At 52.3% G+C, this 27248-nt stretch overlaps 11 protein-coding genes and 2 non-coding genes across 13 annotated transcripts; 6 read left to right on the forward strand and 7 right to left on the reverse strand.

Moving 5' to 3' along the window:
* Positions 1-844: 844 nt before the first annotated feature.
* POX_e07174 (uncharacterized protein) lies at positions 845-2146 on the forward strand (the record flags this gene model as incomplete). The annotated part of the gene is made up of 3 exons (XM_050115983.1): positions 845-1027; positions 1126-1245; positions 1310-2146. The coding sequence occupies 3 exons, from the start codon at positions 845-847 to the stop codon at positions 2144-2146; spliced, it is 1140 nt and encodes a 379-aa protein (XP_049968443.1).
* A 476-nt stretch (positions 2147-2622) lies between these two features.
* On the forward strand, positions 2623-2694 carry POX_tR124. The gene has a single exon. It is a non-coding gene; the product is annotated as a tRNA-Arg (tRNA).
* Positions 2695-2893: 199 nt separating this feature from the next.
* POX_tR127 lies at positions 2894-2965 on the reverse strand. Its single transcript has one exon. It is a non-coding gene; the product is annotated as a tRNA-Arg (tRNA).
* A 2285-nt stretch (positions 2966-5250) lies between these two features.
* On the forward strand, positions 5251-7124 carry POX_e07175 (uncharacterized protein; the record flags this gene model as incomplete). Its single annotated transcript, XM_050115984.1, has 7 exons — positions 5251-5562; positions 5647-5733; positions 5817-6020; positions 6089-6310; positions 6379-6534; positions 6638-6898; positions 6993-7124. The coding sequence occupies 7 exons, from the start codon at positions 5251-5253 to the stop codon at positions 7122-7124; spliced, it is 1374 nt and encodes a 457-aa protein (XP_049968444.1).
* Positions 7125-7806: 682 nt separating this feature from the next.
* Positions 7807-9282, reverse strand: POX_e07176 (uncharacterized protein; the record flags this gene model as incomplete). The annotated part of the gene is made up of 1 exon (XM_050115985.1): positions 7807-9282. One exon carries the CDS (start codon positions 9280-9282, stop codon positions 7807-7809), a length of 1476 nt encoding a protein of 491 aa, XP_049968445.1.
* An 817-nt stretch (positions 9283-10099) lies between these two features.
* Positions 10100-10698, reverse strand: POX_e07177 (uncharacterized protein; the record flags this gene model as incomplete). Its single annotated transcript, XM_050115986.1, has 2 exons — positions 10100-10479; positions 10614-10698. 2 exons carry the CDS (start codon positions 10696-10698, stop codon positions 10100-10102), a joined length of 465 nt encoding a protein of 154 aa, XP_049968446.1.
* Positions 10699-11255: 557 nt separating this feature from the next.
* On the forward strand, positions 11256-13982 carry POX_e07178 (uncharacterized protein; the record flags this gene model as incomplete). The annotated part of the gene is made up of 1 exon (XM_050115987.1): positions 11256-13982. The coding sequence occupies one exon, from the start codon at positions 11256-11258 to the stop codon at positions 13980-13982; it is 2727 nt and encodes a 908-aa protein (XP_049968447.1).
* Positions 13983-14370: 388 nt separating this feature from the next.
* POX_e07179 (uncharacterized protein) lies at positions 14371-16278 on the reverse strand (the record flags this gene model as incomplete). The annotated part of the gene is made up of 2 exons (XM_050115988.1): positions 14371-15981; positions 16045-16278. The coding sequence occupies 2 exons, from the start codon at positions 16276-16278 to the stop codon at positions 14371-14373; spliced, it is 1845 nt and encodes a 614-aa protein (XP_049968448.1).
* A 329-nt stretch (positions 16279-16607) lies between these two features.
* POX_e07180 (HD domain-containing protein) lies at positions 16608-17319 on the forward strand (the record flags this gene model as incomplete). Its single annotated transcript, XM_050115989.1, has 2 exons — positions 16608-16644; positions 16718-17319. The coding sequence occupies 2 exons, from the start codon at positions 16608-16610 to the stop codon at positions 17317-17319; spliced, it is 639 nt and encodes a 212-aa protein (XP_049968449.1).
* A 393-nt stretch (positions 17320-17712) lies between these two features.
* On the reverse strand, positions 17713-18390 carry POX_e07181 (ADP-ribose diphosphatase; the record flags this gene model as incomplete). The annotated part of the gene is made up of 2 exons (XM_050115990.1): positions 17713-18216; positions 18328-18390. 2 exons carry the CDS (start codon positions 18388-18390, stop codon positions 17713-17715), a joined length of 567 nt encoding a protein of 188 aa, XP_049968450.1.
* A 489-nt stretch (positions 18391-18879) lies between these two features.
* Positions 18880-20381, reverse strand: POX_e07182 (uncharacterized protein; the record flags this gene model as incomplete). The annotated part of the gene is made up of 2 exons (XM_050115991.1): positions 18880-20091; positions 20148-20381. The coding sequence occupies 2 exons, from the start codon at positions 20379-20381 to the stop codon at positions 18880-18882; spliced, it is 1446 nt and encodes a 481-aa protein (XP_049968451.1).
* Positions 20382-20733: 352 nt separating this feature from the next.
* On the forward strand, positions 20734-22227 carry POX_e07183 (COBW domain-containing protein 1; the record flags this gene model as incomplete). The annotated part of the gene is made up of 6 exons (XM_050115992.1): positions 20734-20860; positions 20916-20999; positions 21056-21067; positions 21132-21228; positions 21291-21804; positions 21868-22227. The coding sequence occupies 6 exons, from the start codon at positions 20734-20736 to the stop codon at positions 22225-22227; spliced, it is 1194 nt and encodes a 397-aa protein (XP_049968452.1).
* Positions 22228-22792: 565 nt separating this feature from the next.
* POX_e07184 (uncharacterized protein) lies at positions 22793-25582 on the reverse strand (the record flags this gene model as incomplete). Its single annotated transcript, XM_050115993.1, has 1 exon — positions 22793-25582. The coding sequence occupies one exon, from the start codon at positions 25580-25582 to the stop codon at positions 22793-22795; it is 2790 nt and encodes a 929-aa protein (XP_049968453.1).
* Positions 25583-27248: the final 1666 nt, after the last annotated feature.

Here is a 27248-nt window from a genome sequence, read left to right on the forward strand (position 1 = left end):
CTGGCTTCGAGTGGTCCGAATCTCAGCTTTCAAGGGTCTCAAACACATGCGCGGAGCCGTAGCTAAAAGACGAATAAAGGTCTTGCGCCGTGCTGGTTTTCTCGGTACGTATCCGTCGGGTCATTTCCGGGGTTTAAATGCACTAGACTCGGTAGAATGTACTACATCCGTCCATCCATTATGCTAAGATTTCAGGGCGTTTTGTTAGTCCAGATCGCTATGCGGGCCTCACTGTGGCCAATGCGCAGGCCGTCTCAAACAATCCCTGCAGCCTTGTGACACGCGGATGTATCAGGCAGAGTCAAAAGTGGATATGCCGTCCTGCCGATGTTTAGTCTCATCGACAAGCGGCCGTCCGTCTTTAGCCCGCCCTCCACACGGTTTGCGTGGATCTCAGTTCCAGAACATGAGAAGTCAATAAGTGGGAAAACACAAAGAGAGAATGGGCAAGAAAAAGGGCTGCCTACCAAAATGCGACTAGGGCGGGGCTTGAATGGACATTGCTAAAATATATATACATATATATATATATAAAATAAAATGAAATAAAATAAAGGAAAGAGACGGAAATCCCTCGCAGACTGCAACCTCGACGGTTTCGTGCCACCAAGCGCGGCTTCTGCGCCGAGATCGAGATACAAGGGTCTCCCACGGATGCTCGTTTCTAGCATCTCTACCTTAATGCATGGCCCCGCTCTGGGTTTTCCCTTCTTGGAATCTTGTCGATATCGTACAGGACCTTGGTGCTGGTCGTCGTGGGTTATAATATGAGCTATCTGCCTGAACGGTATAGGTCCTCCGGGTATGCTCTCTCTTTCAACAGCCCCAGTCGTTCTTTTCGGTGATGGCATCTTCCACGGGGATCCAGGTCCCTGAGCTTGCACACAATAGCTTGGGCGTGGCCGATATCGCAGTGCAAACGGTGTTTCTTGTTCTTGGACTTGTCGCGGTTTGTTTGCGAGTATGGTCCCGGCACTTGCGATTGGACTCTTTGCAATTTAATGACTGGCTCATTGTTGCGGCGATGGTGAGTGTTCTTCCAAGTAATTTATATAAAGAACGGGCATGGAGTATCTTACGAGTACTTCTTGGTTTGGCTCGGGGAGGCTGACAGTTCTGCGTCAGGTCCTCGTTACTGGCCGCTATTTCCTTGAAATCTTCTTGGTCTTGCTTTGTGGAGCCGGTCTCCATACATCAGAATCTATTCAGCTCGGCAGCTCTACGAACATGCATTACCTGATTCAAGTATGTGCAAAGGGGAGAGAGAGGGGGGGGGAGAGAGAGTCCAATTGAGGCTAACCACGTGCAGCTCATTTGTACAAGCGATTTGCTACGAATTACAGCTGTTTGTTTGATTCAAGTCGCCGTTCTTCATCACTTCCTCCAGAGGTACCCTCGCTTCTTTGTCAGATGGCCAATTCACCTGCAACTATGTCTATGCATCGCGCTGTGGATGGCCAGTTTAGTCGCCACGGCCATTGTGTATGCACCCCACAAGCTGGCCTATCTCGACAGACATCGGAGTGAGCTTCAGATGCTACTCATGGGCACATCCATTACCGAGGTCATACTCAATGGATTCGTGGTCGCGTCATCTATCCTCATTCTTCGGAACGCAGTACTTACGACGGCACAAGAGATTGTGGTAGCGTGTATCTATGTTCTTGCCTCGAGGTACCATCCCTCCCCGCCCCCCCATCATGTTCGCAATCACTATTTACTCCTTGGAGGCATACTCACTCGCCCACCTAGCATGATCATCATATCTGCGATTCGGATCAAAATCGGACTCGATATCAACCCTCAAGACCTCACATTCGACTATACTCGTATATCCCTCCTATCGACCGTGGTTCTCGCCTTGGGTCTCCTCTCCTCATGTTTACCCCTGTTATCGCCGGCTGCAGGAAGGATCTTTCAAACAACTGCCTTCTCTCCGCCGCTCGATGCTGTTGCCACGAGTCCAATCCTATTGGAAAATCGAGAGACCACCATCGTCTTGGGTTTACCCGCAGACGGCCGGCCCACTCCAATGGTGACCATCACCATGCCCCCCTCACCAAGTGCTTCAGTGAGCGGGCTCGGGACCATATCACAATCACATCGGACTGGGAGATTCGCTCGGCGAGAAATTCGGCTCGTATAGAACGTCTCTCGATGAGAAGAGGGTGATTTTGTGTACGCCTGCAACATAATGAATAAAGTCCAAGATATCCTTTGATTCGGCAACCATCTGGAATACACATATCGATATCTAGTAGATTAATTGACGACCTCGCGCCACCTTCACATATAAGCCACCCTGAAAGTATTCTTACCTTGGCCAGCATCAAACCTCACGAAGTGATGAACAACCGAAACACAAATAGCGCATGTCTACTGGGACAAAAGATTTTTCGTACTTGCCAAGCCGATCATGCAGGACATCACCTTGTCACGAGGCCACTATCTTGATTTCAGAAAGCCGTTGATCTCCCTTGCCCAGATATGCGGAAACTATCTTGAGATACCCACAAGGAGTTCATCCTGTATACTGCCACATGGTTGTCGAGTGAGACGAGATGATCTCATACTGCTTATCAGTATGTATATCATTTATCCGCGATTCCTTCCATGTCAGTCGGCCAACTGGCCTAGTGGTAAGGCATCCGTTTCCGGTGCGGGAGATCGTAGGTTCGAATCCTGCGTTGGTCGCTTTTCATTTTTGATCTCCTTTTTGTTGTTGCTTTCCCCTGGCTGCTGGCCGTCCCCTGTCTTTGGACCCACCCGGGTCCCCACATCATACCACCCCACCAAAACACACCACAAAAAATCCAAATCACACACGCAGAGCACAACAAAAATTTACAGAATCAAGATCAAATTTTGAGATGCGAGATTCGAACGCAAAAAACGACCAACGCAGGATTCGAACCTACGATCTCCCGCACCGGAAACGGATGCCTTACCACTAGGCCAGTTGGCCGGTTCATGAAAAGTTAGAGCCTAGTTGTGCGATATGAAGTCCGTAAATAGCGATGCTTTGGGGTCACCGTGCCAGTGGCCGCTTCGGCTTCCTGTGGATCACTATGGATTGCTGAAATGTTTTGCTGCGTAAATGGGCCGTGGTTAATCCTTTGTCCCTATCCATGAGGTAGATTTATTGCTTCTTGTAGGGTAAGTTGATCTCGGAATACAAGCTTGTAGCCATGCCGCCGGGTGAATATATACTGATGCTGCCACTGAGCTTTTAGACGTGATGGGCCCAACACGCTGGCCGTCTATAGCTTGGTGTATGAGGGTTGGAAAAGAGTCCATAATTCCGAACGAACAGTTCCATGAAAGCCAAACAAAATAGATGTCCAGGTGGACATGCAATCGTATTGATCGGGCTGACTGCAATACCCGTGCTAGATCATTGATTGGGTTGATTTTACAGGAACCGGCCAGAACTGGACTTGACCTCCTGTCGATCCCGATTGGTATGGAACTGTCCGAGGTAGGTGGAAGACTCTCGCTTTGGCCCTTCAAGGGTTCTGTCTGTCTCTACCTACCTACCTACCTACCTACCCACTAGGTAGGTGCACGGAGGCACGCCCATTGTCCTGTTCGACGAATGGAAGTTCTACGTAGCTGGTGGAAGGAAACAGGCAACTTCAGGTGGAAATACCTCATATATCCGAGGAGACCGGAAACCATGCACAACACGCAGAATCATATCACAGCATCGGAAGGATGTCTCTACTTGAGTTTCGGTATTCAAATTCTCGGCCCTGGAGTCTCATGGTGGTTACATTTGATTGTTGATCTGCATGGCTAGTCCAGGCTTGCACTCACCCGAATGGTCCAAGGCCAGTACAGTACATCTGGTGAAGTTGATTTGAGTATGTCGTACCTTGCCAAGACTCGCAGTCTCAGACCCATACCGCTCCGGAGGCCGAGTTCAAGATGTCATGAATAATCTGCATGATCGTGCACCCTCGCAACACCCACTGAAGTGACTGCCACGCTCACAGACGACAAGGGCTACGCCTCCACGTGATCGCCCAAAGGGATGAGCCGGCTCTAGAATGAGGAGGCACCTCAGTCCACTGCAAAATACGGATTCCAGCAATCGAAACATGCGACACGAAGGGATCTGCTGACTAGAACTACACTGGTGATCAGAGCATTACTCGGAAAACCTTAAACCGTCACAATCAGACATGGATGCCCCTCTCGTCTTTCATCCGTTTCAGCAACTGGATTGCATGAGTGACTTCTGCAAGGAAAGAGAGCCCGGTGTCAAAAAGGCGGCGGGTACAAAGATATGGATGCAAGTGGATATGTGACAATCTACGGGTCCAGGACAATGTAGGCTGAGAAGGTCTTCGACTCGTGTACAAGATCCGAGGCATCGAGTACGAGAACGAGGCGGTATGAGTGACGACTTCAGCAACGAGAAATATGGGAGCACTTGTGCGCCATAGATCACGCGAAATAATCGAGTATTTGTCGTCAAACAGGAAGCAACATGAAGAAATTCCTCATGTGCAGTGCCTACACACATCTTGCACCCGAGACAGCTCAAGCGGGTAGAATGCATGCCCGTCTTTGCGTTTATCTCATCGTATGCAGAGATGATGAAAGTGGCTGTCTCACTGCGACTCGCCCTCGCTCCTCGTTGATACCTTCCGGGGACAGGAAGTGCCGACGTCTTGTTCGTGCACCAGTGGCGGTTCCCTTGTTACCCCTTGCATCGACACATCCCTCAGTGTCAGTCGCAGGAGAGGAATAAGCAAGCCAAGCATCAAAACATTCCTGCAGTGGGACCGGGTAACCAAGACAGCTCGATCTTTTCAACCATCATGGAAGTCTCGGTGCATTCCTCGGAAAGGGGTTTGTTGACAGTGAAACATTGTGCCCGCCTGCCTGTCTGCTGGTCCGTACCCATCCACAGCTCGAGGCATGGATACACTCAAACCTTTCTGTTTCCCTCCCGTGTCCACCGCCCCTTGAAAGCAGAATGAGCGTGAATACGGAGAATGCATGGGGGTTGTGGCAAGGATTTATAAAGACAAGTTGGTTCCCCGAGCCCGCGGATGGGCCATGCTTTACTGTCTTTTTTGAATCCCATTCATTCTTTTAGTATTTTTGTTCCTACAGCCTTCATTTGGGTGTTCATTTCCCCTATACTCTATATCCTGTTTCCTCGCCGATCCTACCGGCGCTCACTATCTTTTATTACATCACGGGTCTTCATTGGAAGAGCGACCCTCTCAAACCATCACCATGGTGAAGACTACGTACGCGCTCACGCTCTTTGCAGCCGTGAGTATTGCAGCCCCGCTGCAGCGCAACGCATTGGATATGGCTGCCACTCAGCCCATGCGTCGCGACGGGTCGGGAAATCTTCTCGGTGCCGGCTCCGGTGGAGCGATGAATGACTTGGTTGGTCAAGCTTATTCTCAACTGGAGAAACAAGCAACTGACAAGCTGGGAGAGAAGACTGCGCAACGCACCGAGGGGGCACAAGACGCAAGAAAACATAACGCAAACATTTTGGAGAACGTACCTATTGTTGGGTCTATGCTCGCTGGCTCGGTACGTCGAACTGATGCCGATGATACCGGAGACGGAGGGGGGGGGGGGAGTTGCGAAAAAGCTAACACGACATTCAAAATACAGAAGCGTAGCGCATCGGCCGATGAAATTGTCGTTCGATCATTGACCAGTGAATTGAGCAATCTCCCTGTCTTGGGTGAACTGTTGAATGTATGTGAGAGGCTACGAAGCCATTCTCCTTCCACAAAATATGATAGATGAGAGTTCTTCCGTGCTGACGAGACAATCAACAGAAGAAGAAAGACAAGCAGAACACCAAAAAGCCTACTGGCGATGGAAGTTCGACGCCCGCTGTGTCTGCTCCGGAGCTGAAGAAGATGGGTCAAGAAGCTGGACAAGACGCGATGGAGAGCGAGGCCGAGATCTTTGGCCGTGATCTCAACAGCGACCTGACCAACAAGATTAATTCACTACCCATCATTGGTGACATCATCGGGGTGAGTACAAATTTAGCAAGTCGCCCTCTGATCGCAGACAAATTGTATACTCATCATATCCTTCGCAGAACAAGAAGCAAAATGCTGCTGCTGCTGCCAAGCGAGACGGGAACTCCAAGAACAGTCAATATGATCCCGTGTACAACCTCGCCGAAGATATTACCACCAAGATGGAGCCGACATACAACCTGGCAGACTCGGCATCTGCTGCGGCTAATGTGCGACGTGATCTGAACAGTGATCTCACCCAGAAGATCAACTCACTTCCCATCATCGGTGACCTTATTGGCGTGAGTCCCTTTTGTGTGTCGAGAGTCTCGCAGTCGAGACTTTTAAATGATAACTGACCCTCGTGTAGAACAAGAAGAAGGCTCCTGCTGGTCCAGTTTCTAAGCGTGGCGATGAAACCGCAACTAGCCAATACGACCCAGTTTACAACCTCGCCGAGGACGTTGTCCAGAAGACCGAGCCCACCTTCGACCTCGCCGATGCTGCCTCGGCCGCTGCAGGTGCCGTAAGTGCTTGACTATCCCCCCACCGTCACGCGTTGGCCTCGCTGGCAGTAATCGTGACGATCCAGATATTGGTCAAGAACCCAGCTGACATTCATCGAACAGGTCCGCCGTGACTTCCTCGACCTCCTCAAGTCCCCCCAGGAACTCGCCAAGGAGAAGCAGCAAGCCGCGTCCAAGGCCAGTGCCAATGCCAAGTCTGGGACCCAACAAGACAAGACCCACGACGAGAAGAGTAAAGATGCCGCACAGGCCCCAGCCAAAGACGACAAGAAGGATTCTAAGAACCCGCTTCGTGAGCTGTTCAAGGAGAGCGGATTGGGCGCTTTGATGGGCAACTCCCAGCACGGCGTTGGCCTCTTCCCGGTGAGTTAAAAAAAGACTGAGATCCCTTGCACAGTCCCAATCTTTGTCCTGATGGAATTATCGAAGAGCTAACCCTTTTCTCGTCCTTTGTTAGATGACCGTTCGTCGCGATGCTCCCGTTGCACCCCGTGGCGATATCGAGGGTGCCACGCTGCCGGATGTTCTCCTCAACGGCGGCGTGCTGGGCAAAGTGACCAAGATGCTGGGTCCTGGTGGGCTTCAGTGAAAATAGGCTTCGTGTTCTTGATAAATCAGGTGGTATTCTACACCACCGAGTAAGGGGGGAGTCGTTGGCCACGTTTGGTTCTTTTGGGGTCGGCGGACGGGACATCCTGACGTTACGATAGATGTCGAGTTTTATCGCCTCACTCTAGTGTGCTTACCTCTTTTCTCAATGCATGCCTTGACCAGGACTTTATTAATTTGCCACTTTTAAGGATCGTCTCCAACCACAGAACAAAAACTCAGTTCGTGAAAAGACAATTTCATTAGCTTATTTTTGTACTTCAATCTTAGCGCTTCCGCACTGCGCACATGTCCGATCAAAATATACCGACGAACAGCGCAAGACGTAATAGAGACAAGCGAAGAGGAAACAATAGAAATCGGTCACGTTCAACGTCATTAGGTCGTAAAAGACGTGTCGACTGCCCCGAGTGGATCACAGAGATCATGGAGGCAGCGAGGGTATCGAATCGTAAAATGGACATGGCACAATAAAAGTCATGACACCATCTGGAAGGAAAGCATGGCATTTTGTCGCCAAAGCGCCAAAAACCATCAGGTCCAGAAAAATGGACCATCGAAGAGAGAAAAAGAAAAGAACAAGAGAAGAAGACAAAAAAACGGGAGAAGCAAGAGGAAGGAGATGGGAAAGGTGCCGTAGAAAGATGGATTGAACAGACCGATCAGTCAAAGTCCATGTCCAAGTCCTCCACTTCAACGGTCGACCCCAAGGCCTCTTTCCCCTCTCTGATCATTGCTTGGAGCTGACGATTCAGCCTTTTGATGCTGGCATCTTCCTCCCGCTCCCGTCGACGGATCTGCGCCGCCACGCGTTTCATCTCCGCCGAGTCCGGTCCTTCGCGTAATCGTGGCGAGGGCAGACTAGGATTTTTGGTCGGGGTGGCAGGACCCCTGGATATGGAGGATCGCTTCTGTAACTTGGGCATGACCGCCGGTCGACGTCGAGGGCTTGAGGCTTGATGCACACGACGAGCCCTGATAGAGGGACTAGGGGCCAAGTCGTTGACGCAGGAGTCGGCCGTTGCTGCAGGGATCACCACCCAGCTGCGGTCGATATCTTCCTCCGGGTATTGGCCCGGTATCGGGGACGGGAAAAAGCGCTCCTTCTCATTCTCGCTCGACACTGGAGGCTCTCTCTCCCAGCTCGTGGGGTGTCGGGATGGGGACCCTGTTGGCAAATCGTACCCTGGCCCTCCGCCAGCGTAGAAGCCCCGAAACGCCCCCGACCAACACAAATCCAAGACTTTGCCCACCACGTTGATCACCGTCCGGCCCCAGCCGATGGGGCCGCTCTCAGGCCTGTCCGTTTCTGGGCCGGGCGATGTGAGGAGGGAGTCTCGGCGAGTGCGCTTGCGGCTCGTTCCGAGGGAATCGGGATCGATCGAGTCGACGCTATTGGCCAACGAGGGTGGGAGGAACGACTCGCGATATCGGTTAGGGCGATAGTCCAGTTCCAGCGCACGCAGCCGTTGATCGTGCGCAATCGAGGTGTGCGGATGATTGGGCTGGAGGAACAAAGATGCGGACGCAACCTCGGACGAGGCCTCGAACGTGGCAGTCAACTTTTCGGCATCCCGACGCGGTCGCTTGCGACTGATCGAAAGAGAATAGAGGGAGGAGGATGCTGATGCAGACACGGGCACTTGGAAGAATTGTGAATTGGCGCTGGCAAGATCGACTTGGGGCGGGGAGGCCGTATGATGAAAGAGGGCAGGCATGTCCGGCATGATGAGCGGCACTGACGATGTTGAAGAATGTGTCGGCGGCGGAGGATGAGATCTGACGATGGAATGAGCGCCGCAACCCCGTTGGGAGAGGTCAGGATGCAGCAAAGCAAAGACTGGGCTCTGCGAGGACCCCCAAAGTCGCGAGACCACGTCGACGAGGAAAAAAAAAGCTCGGACGGCGGAGGGCCGCACGCGAGTCCAGAGCAAAAGAGACGAGGCTGGGGAAAGTCGGTCGGGTGTGGATGAAGTGGATGCGGTGGATTCAGCCGTCGAGCGAGAGTCCGGTCGAGAGCGACGAGGAGCAACGGCAGCAGTTGGACCCGCGGGCGCCGGTTGGGTCAACAGCCGTGCGGAGACGGAGACGAGCACCCACACGCTCTCGATTGGGTCCAATCTCGTCCGGGGCTCCATCGAGTCGGTCACTGTGACTTGGGGTCCGCGAGGTGACCGAGTAGCGAAGCAATGTACTTGGTACCCGATACTCGACCGTAGATACTTCACGTTGATGGTCGATAGCAGGACTATCTGCTGTCTTCGTATCGACGAGATACGAGATACGAGATCAGAGGATCCACGACAGTTGACAGTCAACACTGGATCATAGATCCTACTCCTCTCGCAGGGGGTCGAGCAGAAAGGAACAATACAAGAATCCGCGAGCTGGCGGTCGACTCAACGGTCCTCAAGAGGGATGAGATGGAGAAAAAGAAAAGCGAAGGACCAAAACAAACAACAATCACGAGCACGTGAATCACAGGCGAGTCCCTTTAATCGTCTACGCATGTACAGGGGGACCTTCTCCGATGAAGGCAGTCTTCCTCCACGGTTCATGTTTTCTCCAGTCGTCTCCTCTGCTCATGGTGACTGGATCGATGGGACAACTTCACACATTCGGTCAACACCAATGGATCCATTTCACCAGTTCTTATTGGTACGAAAGATAAAAAGAAGACCAGGAAAAGGAAAAGTTCCATCCTGGACTCCAATCTTGCTGAATAGCGACTGGACCCCCTCACGTCAAATGCATGTCCCTCTCTCGGCCTGCTTCTCTATCCCGGCTCCCTCCTGGCGATGAAAAGGCGACTCGGAGAATGGTCGCCCAATCCCACCAAGGATCTTGTTCACCCTCGATGGCTTCCCTCGCCCACGCTGCCACCCATGTGGATTCAGTGAATGGAGAAAAGAAAAGAAAAACAAGGATCGTGCACCGTCTCTATCCATCTTCCCATCACAGTCGCTGGCTAGTCCACTGCACTCCAACCGCTTCCAATCCCTCCTCTCCATCCACCAGTACGCACCACCCTTCACTGCCGGCGCCTCCGTCGCCCGCAATGACTGCTGAAAAGTGCCCTCGGGCGTATTCCAGCACCCGGTCGTCAAAGGTACCGGGTTGCAGCCACACCGCTGGGATGCCGACGGAATGCGCTTCCTGCAGGACCTGAAGGGTGACGGGAGGAGGCGTGACCACGGACAGAGAGGTCTGGGTGGGCGAGGCCAGCTTGCTCGGCGAGGAGACGGTGTCGTACGCACGGGAGGGGAGAGTGATCTGCGCAGCGCGTGGGTTCAAGGGAGTCACCGGCAGTGAGTGCTGGTGGTACCAGGCGAGGACTGTCGCATTACCAAATTATGGGTCAGCATGAGCGTGCAGAAGGGGGACTGGATAGACATGATAGCTCTTTACAAGGATGGAAGAAAGTGGCCATTTTGGGGAGGAGAGCCGGGGGGGGGGGGGGGAGATGTACTTTTATATCCAAATTTGGCCGGGTCGTTGCTGGCGCCCGCGACGGCGAAGCGTGGGGAGGAGAAGAATCGCTTGACAGCCTCCATCGCAGGTACGCTACTTCGGAGGCGAGGCAGTGTGTTAAATGGAAGCTACTGTGAAGATGACTGGATGCAAATGGCACAGGTCAATATGAGAATAACGAGGCGGGGACTTGAAGGACTAGATCTCCGCAGATCGCAAGACTGGACAAGCCGCTGCAGAGACCAGAGGCTCTCATATGACGGAGAGATCAACCTACCAAATGTGACGAGATGGTTGGTGGTTCAACAAATCGTGATAACTGTGCCGATCGATTTACAATGTATCGATCGCCCGCCATTTAAACTCCAGCGGCCACTCGGTGCACTTTCAGCGCCGGGCTGCACACCTCGGCATCCGCCGATAGCGTCATTTGGATCCGCCGCGCTTTCCTCCGGGAGTTGCATCATCCTCATTCCGCGCGAACGGGGTCCATTCACACGCCCAACATCCAGCTTGCATTCCTGTAATTTGACCAGAAGGAAACTCCAACAATTGAGTGATCTCGTTCGATTTGACATGATCACTGTGTGTTGTTGTGTACACCAAATTCCTTCTACGGACGTGTCAGTGAATCTCGCGCATGCCGCCCTTCGTCTCCCGCAAGCGCAATTCCTCGGCCGACCCGCCCCCAGCCAAGCGCCAGGCCCGAGCAAAATTACCCACGGCGGCCCCCGTCGTAGATAATTCTGACTCGGATCTGTCGTCGTTGAGTGATGCACCCGAGAGCGGTCTAGACACTCCGGATGGTCTCCAACGAAGCAAGGCAGACAATCACGACAACAACGATGAAGATGACAACGACGAGGAGGAAGAGGACGAGGAAGAGGACATTGATTGGGAAGACGCCATCGATCCCGACTCGACCAGCGCGACCACACCCGTCGTGACTGGACCTCAGCCAGAATTGCAAGATTTGGAGTTGACCTTGAACCCCCATGAGCAGCAGGAGGTGCCGGATCTCGGAGACGGAAAGAAAGGCCCCAGCAAGATTGAGCGCCAAATCCGCATCCAGTCCCATTGCATGCACGTCCAGTGCCTGCTCTTCCACAATGCCATTCGGAATGCCTGGAGCAATGACGAAAAGGTCCACGCGATTCTGCTGAAGAAGCTTCCCGAGGGGATCCAGAAAGAAATCAAGAAATGGCGAGTCGCCTCGGGCTTGGAACTTCCAGAACCAAAGCCGCAGCCCGCCAAGGGAAAGAAGAATAAGAAGAACGGGAAGCCGGCCCGCAAGAACAAAGATTGGGGCGAGGACTCCCAGAGGCTGGAGCCAGGTCAGCCAGACATGAGTCGCGGTGACCCCATCATCGGCCTGCTGAAGATCTTGGTCGCGTACTGGAGGAAACAATTTCGCATCACCGCGCCTGGATTACGGAAGCATGGATATCGTCCCATACCAGCTGTGGAAGCGGTGATCAAGGAATTCCGAAACGAGGAACATGACCCCGAACGCCATGGCGAGCGCATTGCGAACAAGGACGAGTTTCGGGCGGCGGCCGAGCGGATGCAGGGTTCTAGAGATCTCGGAGCCCAGCTCTTCACCGCGCTCCTTCGAGCCTTGAAGATTGAAGCAAGGCTGGTCGGGAGTTTGCAGCCTTTGGGCTTTGGCTGGACCAAAGCGGAAACCTACAACGGCTCCTCAAAGACCGGAACTAAGGCAAGCGTGACGCCCGCAGAGGACGACTTGGGAGACTCGGATGACGATTCAGACGAAGAGGGTGAACGCACCGCGCCCAAGAAAAGACAATCTCAATACGATCAGGACATGCCTTTTCCAATCTACTGGGCCGAGGTTGCATCTCCGGTCACCCACGAGATTATCCCAGTCGATCCGCTCGTTCTCTCAAATCCCATCGCTCCGACGCCCGAGTTACAGGCCGCCTTCGAACCACGCGGGGTCAAAGCTGATCGCGCAAAGCAGGTCATCTGCTACGTGGTTGCGCACGCGGCTGACGGCTCAGCCAAGGATGTGACGACTCGATACCTCAAAAGACGGACATGGCCGGGCAAGACGAAGGGATTCCGGATGCCCGTTGAGAAGATTCCACTCCCGGGTCGTCGTCGAGGCCTGTATCATGAATTCGACTGGTTTCGAGTGGTTATGCGTCCGTATACACGACCACAAGAGAAACGAACAAAAGTCGACGAGATCGAGGACACCAAGGACCTACAGCGGAAGCAGCCCGAAAGAAAAAAGCTTGACCAGACCACGGACACATTACAAAGCCTTCGCCAGTCCCCCGAGTTCATCCTGGAAAGATTCCTGCGTCGCGAAGAAGCCCTCGTTCCCGGGGCAGAGCCCGTGCGAATGTTCACGTCTGGGAAAGGAGCCAAGGCCAAGCAGGAGCCGGTATATCGTAGAGCGGACGTGGTCAAGTGCATGTCCGCGGAAAGTTGGCACAAAGAAGGCCGACAGATTCTGCCCGGCTCCGTGCCGTTGAAAAGAGTACCCATCCGATCCGTCACCCTGCGCCGCAAGCGCGAGGTAGATGAGCTGCAACGTGAGACCGGCGAAAAACCCACGCAGGGACTTTACTCCCGTGATCAGACAGAATTTATCATTCCTCCCCCCATCGTCGACGGCCGCATCCCGAAGAACGATTATGGCAACATCGACTGCTTCGTACCGACCATGGTCCCCAGAGGTGCAGCCCACGTCCCCCTACCGGGCACAGTGCGTATATGCAAGAAACTCGGCATCGACTATGCAGAAGCCGTCACCGGATTCGAATTTGGCTCCAAGATGGCCGTCCCCGTGATCCAAGGTGTGGTCATCGCCGCCGAGAACGAAGATCTCCTCCGCGATGCATGGAGAATTGACGCCGAGGAGAAGCGGAAACGAGAAGAACTCAAAGCCGAGAAACGTATTCTGCAAACATGGCGCAAATTTCTCTTTGGTCTGCGGATCACGGAGCGCGTACAGGAAGAGTACGGCGCATTCGATGCAACGCACGATCGTGAGCGTGATGCCTCTAATCCTTTCGCCGCGCGGAAGAAAGGGAAACTTGAGCCCGACGAGCCTGAACTCGAGCCGGATGTTGACTTTCCGGAACATGAGGATGACTTTGAGCATCAAAGTTCTCATAATGCGCTCGATCACGGTGGCGGGTTCTTGTTGCCGGGCGAGGAAGCTGAGGCGGCTGCCGACAATGATTTGATTGTTGAACAGCATGATCAAGATCGTCGGAAACGCGCAGCGCCTCTGACTGTTGACAGCGACGACGACATCTTGGTCTCGGGGGACGGGCAAGAAAATGAGGAAGACGATGAGGAGGAGGACGAGTCAGAATCTGAATATGCACCATGAACCTAAATAATGTTATGGTTTTTACTAGTCGACCTTCATTTTTATGCGATCACTACATCCAGTGATCATCTGTACTATTAAGACACTCATGTGACTTTTATATACTTCTGGCGGGCCACGACCGGTGTCTTGTGTATATCTGGTCGGTGTTTCTTGGCAAAGGTTCGCACATTTCGGTACAAATACCACACTCCCATCAGCTTTTAATTGGTGATAGCAATCGTCTACGACCTACTTCCACCACTAAACCGAGCCCGTTCCAAATTCTGAATTGAGGGCCACCGTGTGAGGTCAAAAGCCAGAGGCCGGTTGAGCCCGAATGATGAGATGTATGCCATTTTCCAAACGAGTCTTGACCCAATGATAATATATCGCGCTACCATGCGAATCAACTCCGATATCGCGAAGTGATTGAAGGCGAGTCCATATCTTCAAGAGCCCCCTCGTCATATCCAAGATCAAAGCTCTCGCCCTCCATAATAGAAGGACTCACATGAACAGCCGGTGATGAGATCGGACTGAGCGCGATACGAGGTCTCGATTTGAAAACGCTCGCGTAGTCTGCATCTTCTTCGAACAGCTTATCCTTCGGGGTTGAGCATCGGGAAATGTCAGCGCCAGAGGGTTTTCGAGGAGTTTCGAACTGGTTCACAGGGAAGGACGGACGCGGACCCCGCCGTTTGGGAAGATGATGAGATTCCTGAGCTGGGAGAGGCGGGATAAGGGACATGGATTTGCGGGTTCGCTCGACGAGGTTATATGGTTGGGACTGAGGCGGTTGAGGCAAAGTGGCCTCTTCATCTTCGTCTGACTGAGCATCGTCACCGGGCCCTGCTGGAGGGAGATTGGCCGGCGGAGGTGGAGATGAGGGGATTGATTCCGAGCAAGAAGACCCAGTGTGAGTATGAGGCTCGTACAAGGCGATTGAGGGAATCGCTCGTTCCCTGTCGTCATGGTTCACCTCCGTCATGAACTCGCTGGGTTTCGTTGCTCGAGGCTTTCTGGAAAGTTTCAATTCGGGAAGATGTGCAGTCGCATCCGCTCCCTGGTCGACGCGAGAGTTATCTTCAGTGCGAGTGATGGCTGCGTTCACTTGCGCCATGAAAGAACGATCCGCTTCGTTCAACTCTCTTCCGCGATCTGCAGACGCTCGAACGGTCTTCGAGATACTTGCCACTGTCAGAGATTGATGATCTCGAAACATCAAACGAGGTCTTGAAAGAGTGGGCGTGACGTGTCCCTCGTGTATCTGGCGTTTTTCCCGAAGCGAGTCGTTAAACTCATGCCATTTGCGAAGCCGACCGCGCAGTCGCAACACCCTCGTCTCAAGGTCCGTCACAAGGTCTATTTCTGCGCCGTCATTTACATCGACTGTTGTCGACTGAGATGCCTGTTTCCAAGCTTGGGGAAATGGGCGTTCCAGAAACGCATCACTGCTGGTTCGAGATCCACCATGTTGCAGAGCAGTAGCCCATTCCACATTCCCCATCCAATTTGTTCGCAACTCCTGTACTAGTGCTTCCGAGTCGGTCTGTGACAAATTTTGCTCCCGATTGGAGATGCCTTTAGTTTGCTCTGCCCGCTTTGTAAGCTCGACTCTTTTGTCGTCAAGCAGGCCCGAAAATCGTGCAAATGTCTCCTCGAACCGCGCCCGGCGAGCCCCTGTTGCATTGAGCGAGAATCGATGCGCAATGATCAAGGGAACAAGGTTCTGGTAATCCACAGGAGTGATGGCCGAGGCAGTCGATATTGCCATAGCTGGGTTCCAAATCATTTCAGTGGCTGACAGTGCCAGCAACTTGCGCAGCACGGCTGTAGAAAAGACGGCAAGTACTTCTTCGAACTTTTCCCCTCTGCAATCATCGAGCATGGTTTTCCGGAGAATCGTCTCCCTTCCAAGATCGCCATTCTTTTTCAGCTCGGCCAAAGCTCGAAAGAGCGCTGCTCGAAGATTGACCGACTGTAAGTGCTCTAGTGGTGGGAAAAAGGGACGGAGTTTCTACACGGCGATTAGCGAATTCCTACACGACAAAATCGGGAACGATGTGACATGAAAAAAGACATTTTGAGTGAGTTCAGAGTCCCAGATCATGAACAGATGGTACAAAGACCATTCGATGAGTCGGATTCGCTGGCGCTGGTTCTGCGACGACGGTGATAAAGCATGGAGTGTAATGCCGGGCCAGTCATTGCGACGATCTAGATGCAGCAGCTTCAGATTCCGTACAAAGATTGCGAGCTGGGACGACCCAGTCCAATCTAATGGCCTTGGCCGGGGGACTCTTGGAGCAGCCATTCAGTGAACAATTGAGTCCAGATCTTTCATGAAGAACTCCGTCGCAGGTCGCCGACCAGAGACAAGCTTTCCTCCGAGTCCTCTTAAAAGGGCAACGGAGCTGTTGTTGTCTCCGGCGGACAATCAACAATCGATATCGATATCGATAACAAGATGTTTGCACTGTTTGTTGCGCCTATCAGCTGTCCCGCATCCGCCTCAGTTTGGGCGTTTATTTCCGTTGGGTCTTCCGCCGTTTCGTGGGACGCGATCTTCTCTCTTTCTTTCCTTTCATTTCTTCCGTATTTCACTTCTTCGCTCCCTCCTCGCAAATCCTATCCTCTGAAGCCATGGGTTCAAACACGCCCCAATGGACCCCGCAGACCGGTAATCTTCGACCATCCTGCAAGTTGCCACGATACTGAGCCGGAGAACTGATCTCTTATCTTGTCTGCTTTAGTGCTGTCTACTGTCCCCCACCCCCCAGAGGAGAACACAAGCTCACCCATTCCCTTTTTCCACCTGCTCGAGCGACTGAAGACCACTAAGCGCGAGGGCTGGCGCCGATTTGGAATCAATGGCGAGTCCATCTCTGACCACATGTACCGCATGTCAATCATGACGATGTTTGCCCCGCCAGAGCTGGCCTCGCGCCTCAACATCCCCCACTGCACCAAGATGGCGCTCATTCACGATATGGCCGAGTCCCTCGTTGGCGACATCACCCCCGTTGACAAAGACGTGACCAAGACCGAGAAGGCTCGTCGGGAGGCGGCGACGATGGATTACATTACGGAGACGCTTTTGGGCAAGGTTCCTGGCGGTGCCCTGTCTGCACAGGAGATCAAGCGCGTGTTCCAGGAGTATGAGGATAATGTCACTCTCGAGGCCCAATTTGTGCACGACATTGACAAAATGGAGCTTCTTCTTCAAATGGTGGAGTACGAACGATCTCATGAAATCGATCTGAGCGAGTTTGCGTGGGTTGCCAGCCGTGTGCAGCTACCAGAGATCAAGATCTGGGCCGAGCAGGTTGTGGCGGAACGCCCCAAGAGAGCTTGAATTTACGAGGAACGACACTCGAAAACAGCTCTAGGTATCCGCGAAGGTGCTTTGCCGAGCCGAGGAGATTCAGACTTTTTTTTCTCAGAACATGTCTTTGCGCTTGAGTTAAACGGACTCGGGAACGCTTCTTTACCATACAGCTTAGCGAGAGGAGTCTATTCGACAAGGACGAGCATTTGATGATGTACGACTGCATAGCCGGTTATGTTTAGAGCAAATACCCTCATTTCAATTGCCCTATGATTGACTGTTTATTCTTCTGTATGTATACATAGTTTAACCATGAAACACCGCCATGGCCACGCAATAGGCAGGAGGTAGTAGAAGAAAAAAAAGGACCAAAGATCTAAAAATCCAGCAGAGTGTACCCTCGCGCCCTTTCACCATTTCCTAGTCCAGGTCCTCCTTCTCCATCTCCCGACGCAAGAACTCAGCCTCAATTCTCATCTCTTCCGCAGTACGAGGCTTGCGCTCCTCATTATCAACCGCCGGAAATCGCGAGCGACTCTGTTTACGCTCAGGATCGGAAGGAAAACCTGCCTGCACTTCCCGAAGCGCCTTACCTACATCGCCTTCCTCGCCATCCAGCATGTCATAGACGGCATCTGTTGGGTCCAGATCCGCAGGCTTGCGAGGGATGATGTGTGCATGAACATGCGGCACGCTCTGACCAGCATGGACACCATCTTGGACGGCAATATTGAGGCTCGCAGCGCCGTAGTACTGCTCAATCATGCGGCCGACACGTCGGACTGTCAGGAACAAGTCGCTCGTTTCGGCTGGGGTGAGGTCTGAGACCCGTGGCACGACTCGACGAGGTGAGACTAGGACATGACCGGGCAGGATTGGCTTCAAATTCACGAGGGCAAAGGAAAGCGGCGTTTGGTGGAAGACCTACATTGATTGTTGTTGTTAAAGAGTGCTGTATTGTTGGGAGGGAAGGCGAAGAGAAGCCATGACCATATTGATGACAATCATGGATCAGGCCATGAAGAAAATACTTACTTGGGGAGTTACCAAGAAGGAGCCAAAATAAATTGGCGCCGAAGCGCTTTTGACCGAGGACATGCTAGATGAATGATTGCAAAGCTGGGAGGACGGTTTCAGAAGGCGGTGGTAGGTAGCAGCGTAGGAGATTCAGCGATAACGGAGATGCCCCTCGGAGATAAGCATCTTATCAAAACCTAATCTGCACGCATCTAAAATCTGATTGTTTAGTTCGCGCTTGGTAAATCAGGAGAAACGCCATGATTAAGTGAAGCAGTTGCAGGAATGTACCTATTCTTCCCAAAAAAAACTTCTGAATTGACATCCGGCCATCTGATTTGGAATTGCGTAGTATGCCACCGCCTCTACGCCTCAAGCTGACTTATAGCATAATTGAACATCTCGGAAGATGGGTATCATTTGTATTGACCATAATTGGTATCCTTCGCTATATTACAAGATAATGATGACATGCATGACATACTGTCAAGCGTCTGCGCTCATTCACCAGACCCTTCGTTATGACAGATAAAGAAACCAAATCCAGCAGGGCAAGCGTCAAGAGACAAATCATTGCTCCTGGTTCTCCTTGGCGTCAGATTTAGTCTGGGGTTGTTGTGGTGATTCTTCAGGGCCTTCTTCAGCAGGATCATCACCAGGAGCAGTAGCAGCAGCATCTTCTGAAGCAGGCGGAGACTGGGGCTCGTCTTGAGAATCTACAGCAGGCTTCTCATCTTCTTTCGCTTCCTCTGAGACTTCTTTCGATGCTTCATCTTCTTCGGCCAGAGTCGGGGGGCCCTCGGGCGAAGCAGAATTGGGGCGTTCGGGTGCTTCTACAGACGGTTCTTGGGTGACAATAGGATCTGCAGGCTCGCCAAGGTCCTCTTTTGCCTCCTCGTGTGATTCAGACTCCGCTTCCTCCTGCAAAACTTCTTGTAGAGGAGGGGCAACGTGCGGCGCTTCCTCGTTGTCCTCCGCGCTTTCTGTGATCGTGCTGACCCGCGATCCCATCGACGGGCTATGCTTGTGGCGACGAGTGGTTGCTCCGGTACCCATTGCTGGGTCAAGACCATCCGCATTTGGGCCAAAAGAGCCCTCGTCACTCTTACGCAGGATGGTCAGCCTCTTATTGTCCACCACTTCATCAACGCTGGGCTGCACCGCATCTGGCCCTTCCGCTTCCTGTGGGATAGTGTAATTATCCTCTGGGATCAGGGCATACATGTCGCAGACTGTCTTGAAGAAGACATAGAGACCGTCATGCCCTTCTACCGTCCAAAAGACCTCCCGATGCTGAAACCACGCATGTGCAAAGATGCGGTATAGCCGGCGGAAAATATTGGTCAAGTGTCGCATGCTCGCCTGAGGGCCGCCCGAGCCCTCGGCGCCTAACGTGAGTCGGCTTGGGAAATACTTGGGTGAGGTGAGGGTGTTCGTGGCCCAGTCCAGAGTATGACAGCAATAATCAATGGCACAGCAGGACTTGGGCGGATCGTGGACTGCGCAGAGATACTGCCATTCGGACGCACGCATCTCAGGGCAGGTCTGTGACGAACAGGGTGGGTTTTCGGCGAAGAAGGCGATGATCAGATTGTTCACTTTCATAGTCAGAAACCGGCAAAGCTCGTACAGCCACAGGGACCGATCAACTCCGTCCGGGGGTGTCGCAAGCTGGCTTGCGACCTGGCGGGTAATGGGGACCATGGTGTCTGATCCCTCGGGCTTCGTATAGTGATGATAAAGTGCCTTGAGGTGTTCCTGGAGCTGGAAGGGAGAATCGAGCTATTTCTGTTAGCAAAGTGAGCATATTAGAGCGTTCTAGGAGACAGAGGACTTACCTGTGAGAGAGGGATCAACGGTGGGCCAAAGGCCATGTCGGCAGCTTTGGTACCTGGCCGTATCCGACGCGTAGGGCTGCCATCGTCGCCCGCAGAGGATCCGAATGATAGATCCGCATCTTTCCCCAATTTCTCGCCCACGGAAGGCGACTGAGGCCCAATTTGAACCTCTGTAAACGGAGGTGGACTGGGAAGACGCGGGGAGCTAGACGGGGAGACTTCCGCGGTAGCCATTGCGCAACGCTGTAAATGGAGTGTCTAGCGGAGACTTCGTTGGGATGCACGAATGTGATAGCTTCGCTCAAGTACAACAAAGCTCCCGATGCGACTGTGCAAGTCGATCAGTGAGGCGATAGTGTATGGGTCGCGAGCATGCTCCTTCTGCTCCGTGGTCAACTTGAGAGACAGGAGCTATCTTGGGCAGATAAGGCCCAGACAATCCGCAACTGACCGCCCGTACCCTAAGCCCTAATAGCCGTGTTGGGACATCAACGTCATGCAGCGTCGACTCCGCGGTCGATCATATTCGAGACTCAAGGACCAAGATTCGATTGAATACAACAAGCGCAATTTGAAATTTAGAACAATGAATACTCACATCGAAGACGACGATGCACCTCCAGACTTGGTTGATGTGACGACAATGTCAGCAAACCCGGATTCCGTGAAGGAGGAGGAATCAACACCCCGGGTCCCTATTACTTTGGTGACAGGTACAGAACTAGACTCAAAGAATGTAGATCCATGTAACTAACGTTGTCATATTAGGATACCTGGGCGCAGGAAAAACAACCTTGTTGAATCATATTCTGACAGAAAAGCACGGCAAGAAAATTGCCGTCATCATGAATGGTCTGTATTTACAGCTTCCAGACGGAGAAAAGTGGATGCTAATTCAGTGGCAATAGAATTTGGGGATTGTAAGAAGCGGATAATATCGAGAGCAAGATCCAAGGAGTGGAACTAACTTACCTGTTTCCACAGCCTCGGATATCGAAAAGCCATTGACTGTAAACGAAGGTGGCCAAGAAGTCACTGAATGGATGGAAGTTGGAAATGGATGCATCTGCTGCTCAGTCAAGTGAGTTCTTCCAAGGCGGGTGGTGGTTCCGCAAGCAACAACAATCTAAAGTCTTTATTTAGAGACACGGGCGTCATGGCTCTCGAGTCTCTCATGGAGCGCAAAGGAACATTCGACTATATTCTGCTCGAGACCACTGGCCTGGCAGATCCAGGCAACATCGCCCCGGTCTTCTGGATGGATGAAGGGCTGGGGAGTTCTATCTATCTAGATGGAATTGTCACACTTGTGGATGCAAAGAACATCCTGCGGTTGCTAGATGAGCCTGCGCCAGAGGAAAAGGCAGACGCTCACAACGAAGGGGAACACGATCATGGCTCTGGGCCTATTTTATCAATGGCGCATATGCAGGTCTCACACGCCGATGTGATCATACTCAACAAGACCGACCTTGTTACTCCTGAGGAGTTGGAAGTCGTTCGAGATCGAATCTCGGCAATCAACAGCGTTGCAAAGGTCCATGTGACAGATCACAGTCGAACCCCCCAGATCGAAGGTGTGGTGCTGGATTTGCATGCTTACGATCATTTGGACGATCTGGATTTCAGCAGGAAAGGTCACAGCCATATGGACCCGGTAAGAAAATTCAATATTCAATGTCTCTGCTTTTGGGTGAACGATATTGACTCGGAAATGCAGGCCATCTCGACCATTGCAGTCACGATTCCCCCCATTGCAGCTGACCAAGTACCACGAGTCGACAGTTGGTTGCAATCTGTTCTATGGGAGTCAGCTTTACCCCAGCCAGCAATGGGATCGACAGAGTCACATCCTCTTCAATTTGAGATCCATCGTCTGAAAGGCATACTGCGTCTTCAGGATGGATCAAGTAGAATCATTCAGGCGGTCCGGGATGTCTTTGAAATCAGAGATGCTGAGACCACCAAGGATGATGGAAAGCCATCCCAAGCTCTGTGCAAGATCGTTTTGATTGGCAGGGGCTTGGGACCGACCATTGATCCATGGAAAGAAAGTCTCGAGTCTTTTATTCGCAGATGACAGGTGGATTGAGGACCTGAAAGTCTCATTGAGATCACCCGTTCCAGAAAGGTCTCTAAGCAGAAGCCAGGCATGGGCCGCGTACGCAACTTTGAAGTTCATCTGCGAGTCCGACGGCCACTGATGAAGATAATGACTATATGGCTACTTTACAACTTGGAATGGCAGACGGCAGCCAGGTGCGCGCATAGGATGTACCATGAGAAGAATGTAGAAGAAGATGTATTAAATCACAGGCTCAGTAGGAGACCATTAGCCCCAGAAAAAGAGAAGAAAAGAACAGAGAAGGATGTAGGAAGAACGAAAGGAAAGAAAAAGAAAATCGACTTTTGAGACGCCAACCCCACACCCATGTGCGCCTTCACTGCAAGTGCCTCGCTGACAAGCAAATTTAAACACATTCAGAAGACAAGAAGTGCCGATAAATACATGTGATGAAACAAAAGTGGGTATCGAGCGCCAGGCCCCAGGTCAAGATGGTGGGAACCGAAAAGATCCTGAATCGCGCAGAGAACGCTTGCAATCGCGAATTCAAAATGAGACGTCAGAAGAGAGAAAATAAACATCAGGTGAAATGCCTCTCGCGAAAGGCGGGATTGATTGGTAGTTGAGATTCCAGGAGGAAAGAACTCAAGCGTTGAAGGGCCGCGACGGGCTCGGACTTGGCCGATTGATGTCCTGGAGATAAGTCATTGCATGACATAGTTGGAAGAGATTTGCGTTGAGCAAGCCTAGCAGCAGGGTTGATGGGTAGGCGAGACTCAAATAAGGAAAAGACGGCGGGTTCGGGAGAACACCCGTCCAGGTCAACCAGTGACTTTTTCGGTATCGACGGGAGAGATCTGCGTTTTGTAACATTCAATGCAGGATTGATCGGCAGGGCCGAGTAAAAAAGCGAGGCAACCCGTTCGTCATATGTACAGTTCTGATGAGTGAAACTGACTTTTTTTCGAGTTGGTTGCGAAGAATGCTCTTCGGAGTGCGATGGGGTCGAAGCTCTTTGAGAGGCATGATCGACAGAGTTAGTGGTAATAGTCATGGATTGTTCTCGAGATTCTGCGACATCATCCTGACTGCTCGGGGGCTTTGATGACGAGGTAATTTCTGAACCGCCATTGCGCTTCCCATCGCATGACAGATTGTTGGACCAAGAAGCCGGCGTGGTGTTTTGAATTTCCTCGGCCGATGTTTTCAGAGGACTCGGAAGATCTGGTACAGTATCTGGGCTCTCGGGGCACTGCGAGACGTCTGGAAGATTGTCATGATTCAAGGTGGATGCTGACGAGTGTCGGGGCGCAAAGTCAGTGTCCTCTGCTGACTCGGCGAGCGTGAGCGTAGAACTTTTCCCTTCTTCGTATCCATTGGAAAGCTTGCACTGTAAGCGATTTATCCTATGTAGATTGGAATCCCCGGAGGGACGGTTGTTTCTTGTATTGTGCGCATGGGTTTCACCAGGTAGAGGAGAGTAAAGAGACTCAGTCACCACAGGGGTGTAAGGCGACGCAACATCGCTCGAAATGTACGAGGCTCGGTGAGGACGGTAGATCGGGCGCAGTAGGAGATCGGGCGGGAAGAAGTGAAGCAGTTCTTTAGCTCCTAGTCGGTGTCGGGGCATGGGACTGAGGCATATATCGACCAGCCGGCGGTAATAGTCTGGGACATCCACTTCATGGCCAAGAACGAGGGGGCGTGGTTGTCGTTCCGGTTCGTCCTCTCCAGTAGCAAGTGCCCACAATGTCATCCCCAGTTGATACAGATCGGTCTTGACACCAATGTACATCGATATTCGCTGGTTGCTTTCGATTTTGGCAGCGATTTCTGGTGGCTCCCACCCGACGGGACAGCCTCTGCGGTTAATGTCAATGATCTGTGCATCATCATTCTCATCGATGACGATGTTCGACAAGGTAAAGTCGCCTTGGACGTATCCCGTCTCGTGGATCTCACACAGCCCCTGAATGATCTGTTTCGCCCACCTCTCCCGTCGCGCAAACGAGATTTGTCCACGCTGCTCGTAAAGTAGATCAACAAGAGCGCCCTGCTCCGCGTAACTAATCAACAGGCCCTTCACAAATTCCTGGTGCTCATCGACTACAACGCCTTCGACGCGGATCACGTTTGGCGCGCCGTTGAGAGCGTGGAGGGCATTGATCTCATAGAGGAACTCATCCACGGTGTCGGGGCCCGGAATCTCTTTCTTGATATAAGGACGACCCCCCAATTGTACTTTGTAGACAAATCCAGACAGGTGAGACTCGAAGCGTAAGAAGTGCTCAGGCACGCGCCGCGCGCCTCTCAGATGCCGAATGCTGGTAATCGGTGGATAAGGGATCATCTCGTTGACGTCCTCTGTGACATGAACATGGAGACGGCCGTCAAGGGTCTCCACTTTCAAGTTGGTAACTGTGTCATAAAACTGTATTTCGGCAAGTGATTCTCGAATAGACTCATAAATCCGAGCGCACTTGTCGCGCTGGTATCGTAGCCCTTCCACTTCCCGCTCGAGAGAGTCGGGTGGGGCGCTGTGATAATCCATCGAGATCGTTACACGACGCCATTTTGTCGGTGTTTCGGCATATGTGACGAAAAATTTCTCCCGACCGGAGTTGTCTCGAAAGTGCATGCTCAAATTCAGGATCCATCGTTTTTCCAGCTCCATCTCGAGGTCGTCATGCATGGGTGAAGGCTCCGCTTCCGACGCCTGTAATTGCGTTTGCATTTGCGACTCAGGGATTGTGTCTCGATCGGTCTCGATCTCGGAAGGTGGAAATGTCACGTCTTGATATGAGGGATTCTCCCAGTCTGCCGGCAGGTCGCTCTCATCATTGAGGTCGCAGGCAAGGTCGACCGTGGAAGCGGGTGCCGGGCCGAGCCACTGAACCTCTGGTGCGGATAGTCGTGGGCCCACGGCTGGGAGTGGAGAACAGGATCTGGTTCTCTCGACGCTTAACGGATGACGGTCGGCGGACTGGGCACGGCGATGGTCGGGTTCCAACGGAGCCAGGCGATCGCGATCGCGTTCTTCTATATGTTGGCGTTTAAATGTACTTGATCGAGGCAGACCAACACCGACCTTCCGGGAGATACGGCGCGTCAGATTGTCCTGCTTAGCGCGGGAGAAATGGTCGGCGGAGGCGGGAATTCGATCGAGGGTTGAGTGGTCGTTGTGGGGAGTCAGGGGAGGAGGTTGTCTTCTCGTTGTTCTCTCAGGCGAGGCGTCGCGACTTTCGCGGCCCAGCCATCGTCGAAAGCCTAAGCGGTGCCACATGCTCTGCTTATGGTGAGGCCCTTTCTCGTCTAAAGGAGCATCGAGCCGCATTGGGCTAAAAGAGCGGTTGGGGAGCGAAATGGCCATTCAGCATGCGGTCGCTCAGTCGTGCGAGGAACGACTCGAACACCCTCTCTGGCCAGAACGCCGATGGCCATATGAAACCAAGTCGAGCCGATTTGCACCCTCGAGAATAGGTTTCTCAACTTGGTTCAGGAAACGAGAAGGGGAAGGGTAATCACGATTTGTGTCTCGTTTTTTTTTTCTCTTCCAGTGGCGCGGGCCACAGAGTAGCACAGGGGGACTTGTTAGGTTGGTGCTCGCTGTGAAGCGGTATGGCCCAAGTCGCTTTTTTCTAGGCTTCGGTCGCTCTTCCGAAGACCGAGGACTGATTTGGTTCCTGATTCGGGCTTTGAGAACAACCGAAAGGATGATCAGAAGGTGTCTGTCTAGAACGGTTTCAGGATTGAATTTAGTGTGTCACACAGCTTCGGGTTGCAATGGACGCGGAGGCTGGGGGAGCTGGTCCGTGACAGGATGAGTATCAGCAAAAAGGCGGTGCACGACAAGGGCGATCGATGATGGCAGATGTCGGTGACCGAGACTTGACTTCAGATAATGTTAATCTCGTTCATCCCAAGTCTCCCAGGTCAAGTCTATCCAAGAAGAAAAGGTACCGAGACTGAAAAGTAAAGGAGCCAGTGCTCACGCAGAGGATGTGCTGTTGTACTGCAAGGCCGCAACGTCTCACTGATAAGAGAAGAGTCACTTCAAGCGCACCGCGCAGGCGCAAAAGGACTCTGCAGGAACTCAGTCAAATTTCGCTACTGAAGCAAGGCCACAGACAATCTATGAAGCGAAGGCAAATTCAACCTGGTAGGGTAAAAGGGGAAATCGATAAAAAAAAAAAGTCGACCGAATGTGATTCATCGCGCACAGATAAATTTGGGTGAGGAGATGCGTTGCGGCCTGACAGCTTATGCCTGATTGGAAGGCTTGAAGAAGGGTTAAAGACAGGGCCAAAAGTCCGTGGACACGGTTTATTCGATGACGACTGCCCGGGTCCCAATGAAAAAGATAGGAGGCTTTCGGTGCATACATTATGAAAGACATGAACTGAACCCACTTGAACATGCGTGGCGATGGCGTTCTAGAGATCGGATCTGTGCTCTTTACTCGGATGTACCTTGGCTTTATTTGGTCGGCCCATGTAGTTCTCACTAATCTCGAGCAAACCGTGGCGCCTTTCTCTCTAGGTTAATCAACATATTGAAACCCTTAGGAGTCGTGCGCTACATGTATAGAGTCAATCGCTAGACCTCGAATCGGTGCTTCATGCGAAAGTGTCCACCCTGGATTTAGGGTCTGATTGATGTCCGCTATGATGCGGGCTGATGCCACAATGGGCGGAATACGGCGGACTGTATATTTTAGCTTGTGTGACTTCCTAGGTACGCCCGCCATAAGTAGAGGCTGAACGGTCCTTCCCAGGTACACGAAAGCATCCAGAATGACGGGGCCGTCTTCCAAGCTTACTACTCTTGGAATCCAATCCAGTATACCTGGTAAATGGGGGCGCATTCTCCTCCTCCCTATTCAAGTGGGATACTTGTCGCTCCCGACCGGCTGACAGATCACGCATACACGTAAGAGGCACCGACGCAGTCCCACGACTCGGTTCCTAGTAATGACAACAATTCGATAGAAAAGCGAGCAGATCATCATATGGCTTTCTGGATTGAGGTTTACATTT

This window comes from Penicillium oxalicum, chromosome V (assembly GCF_001723175.1).
Source record: "Penicillium oxalicum strain HP7-1 chromosome V, whole genome shotgun sequence".
In the NCBI taxonomy this organism is placed as follows: Eukaryota; Fungi; Ascomycota; class Eurotiomycetes; order Eurotiales; family Aspergillaceae; genus Penicillium; species Penicillium oxalicum.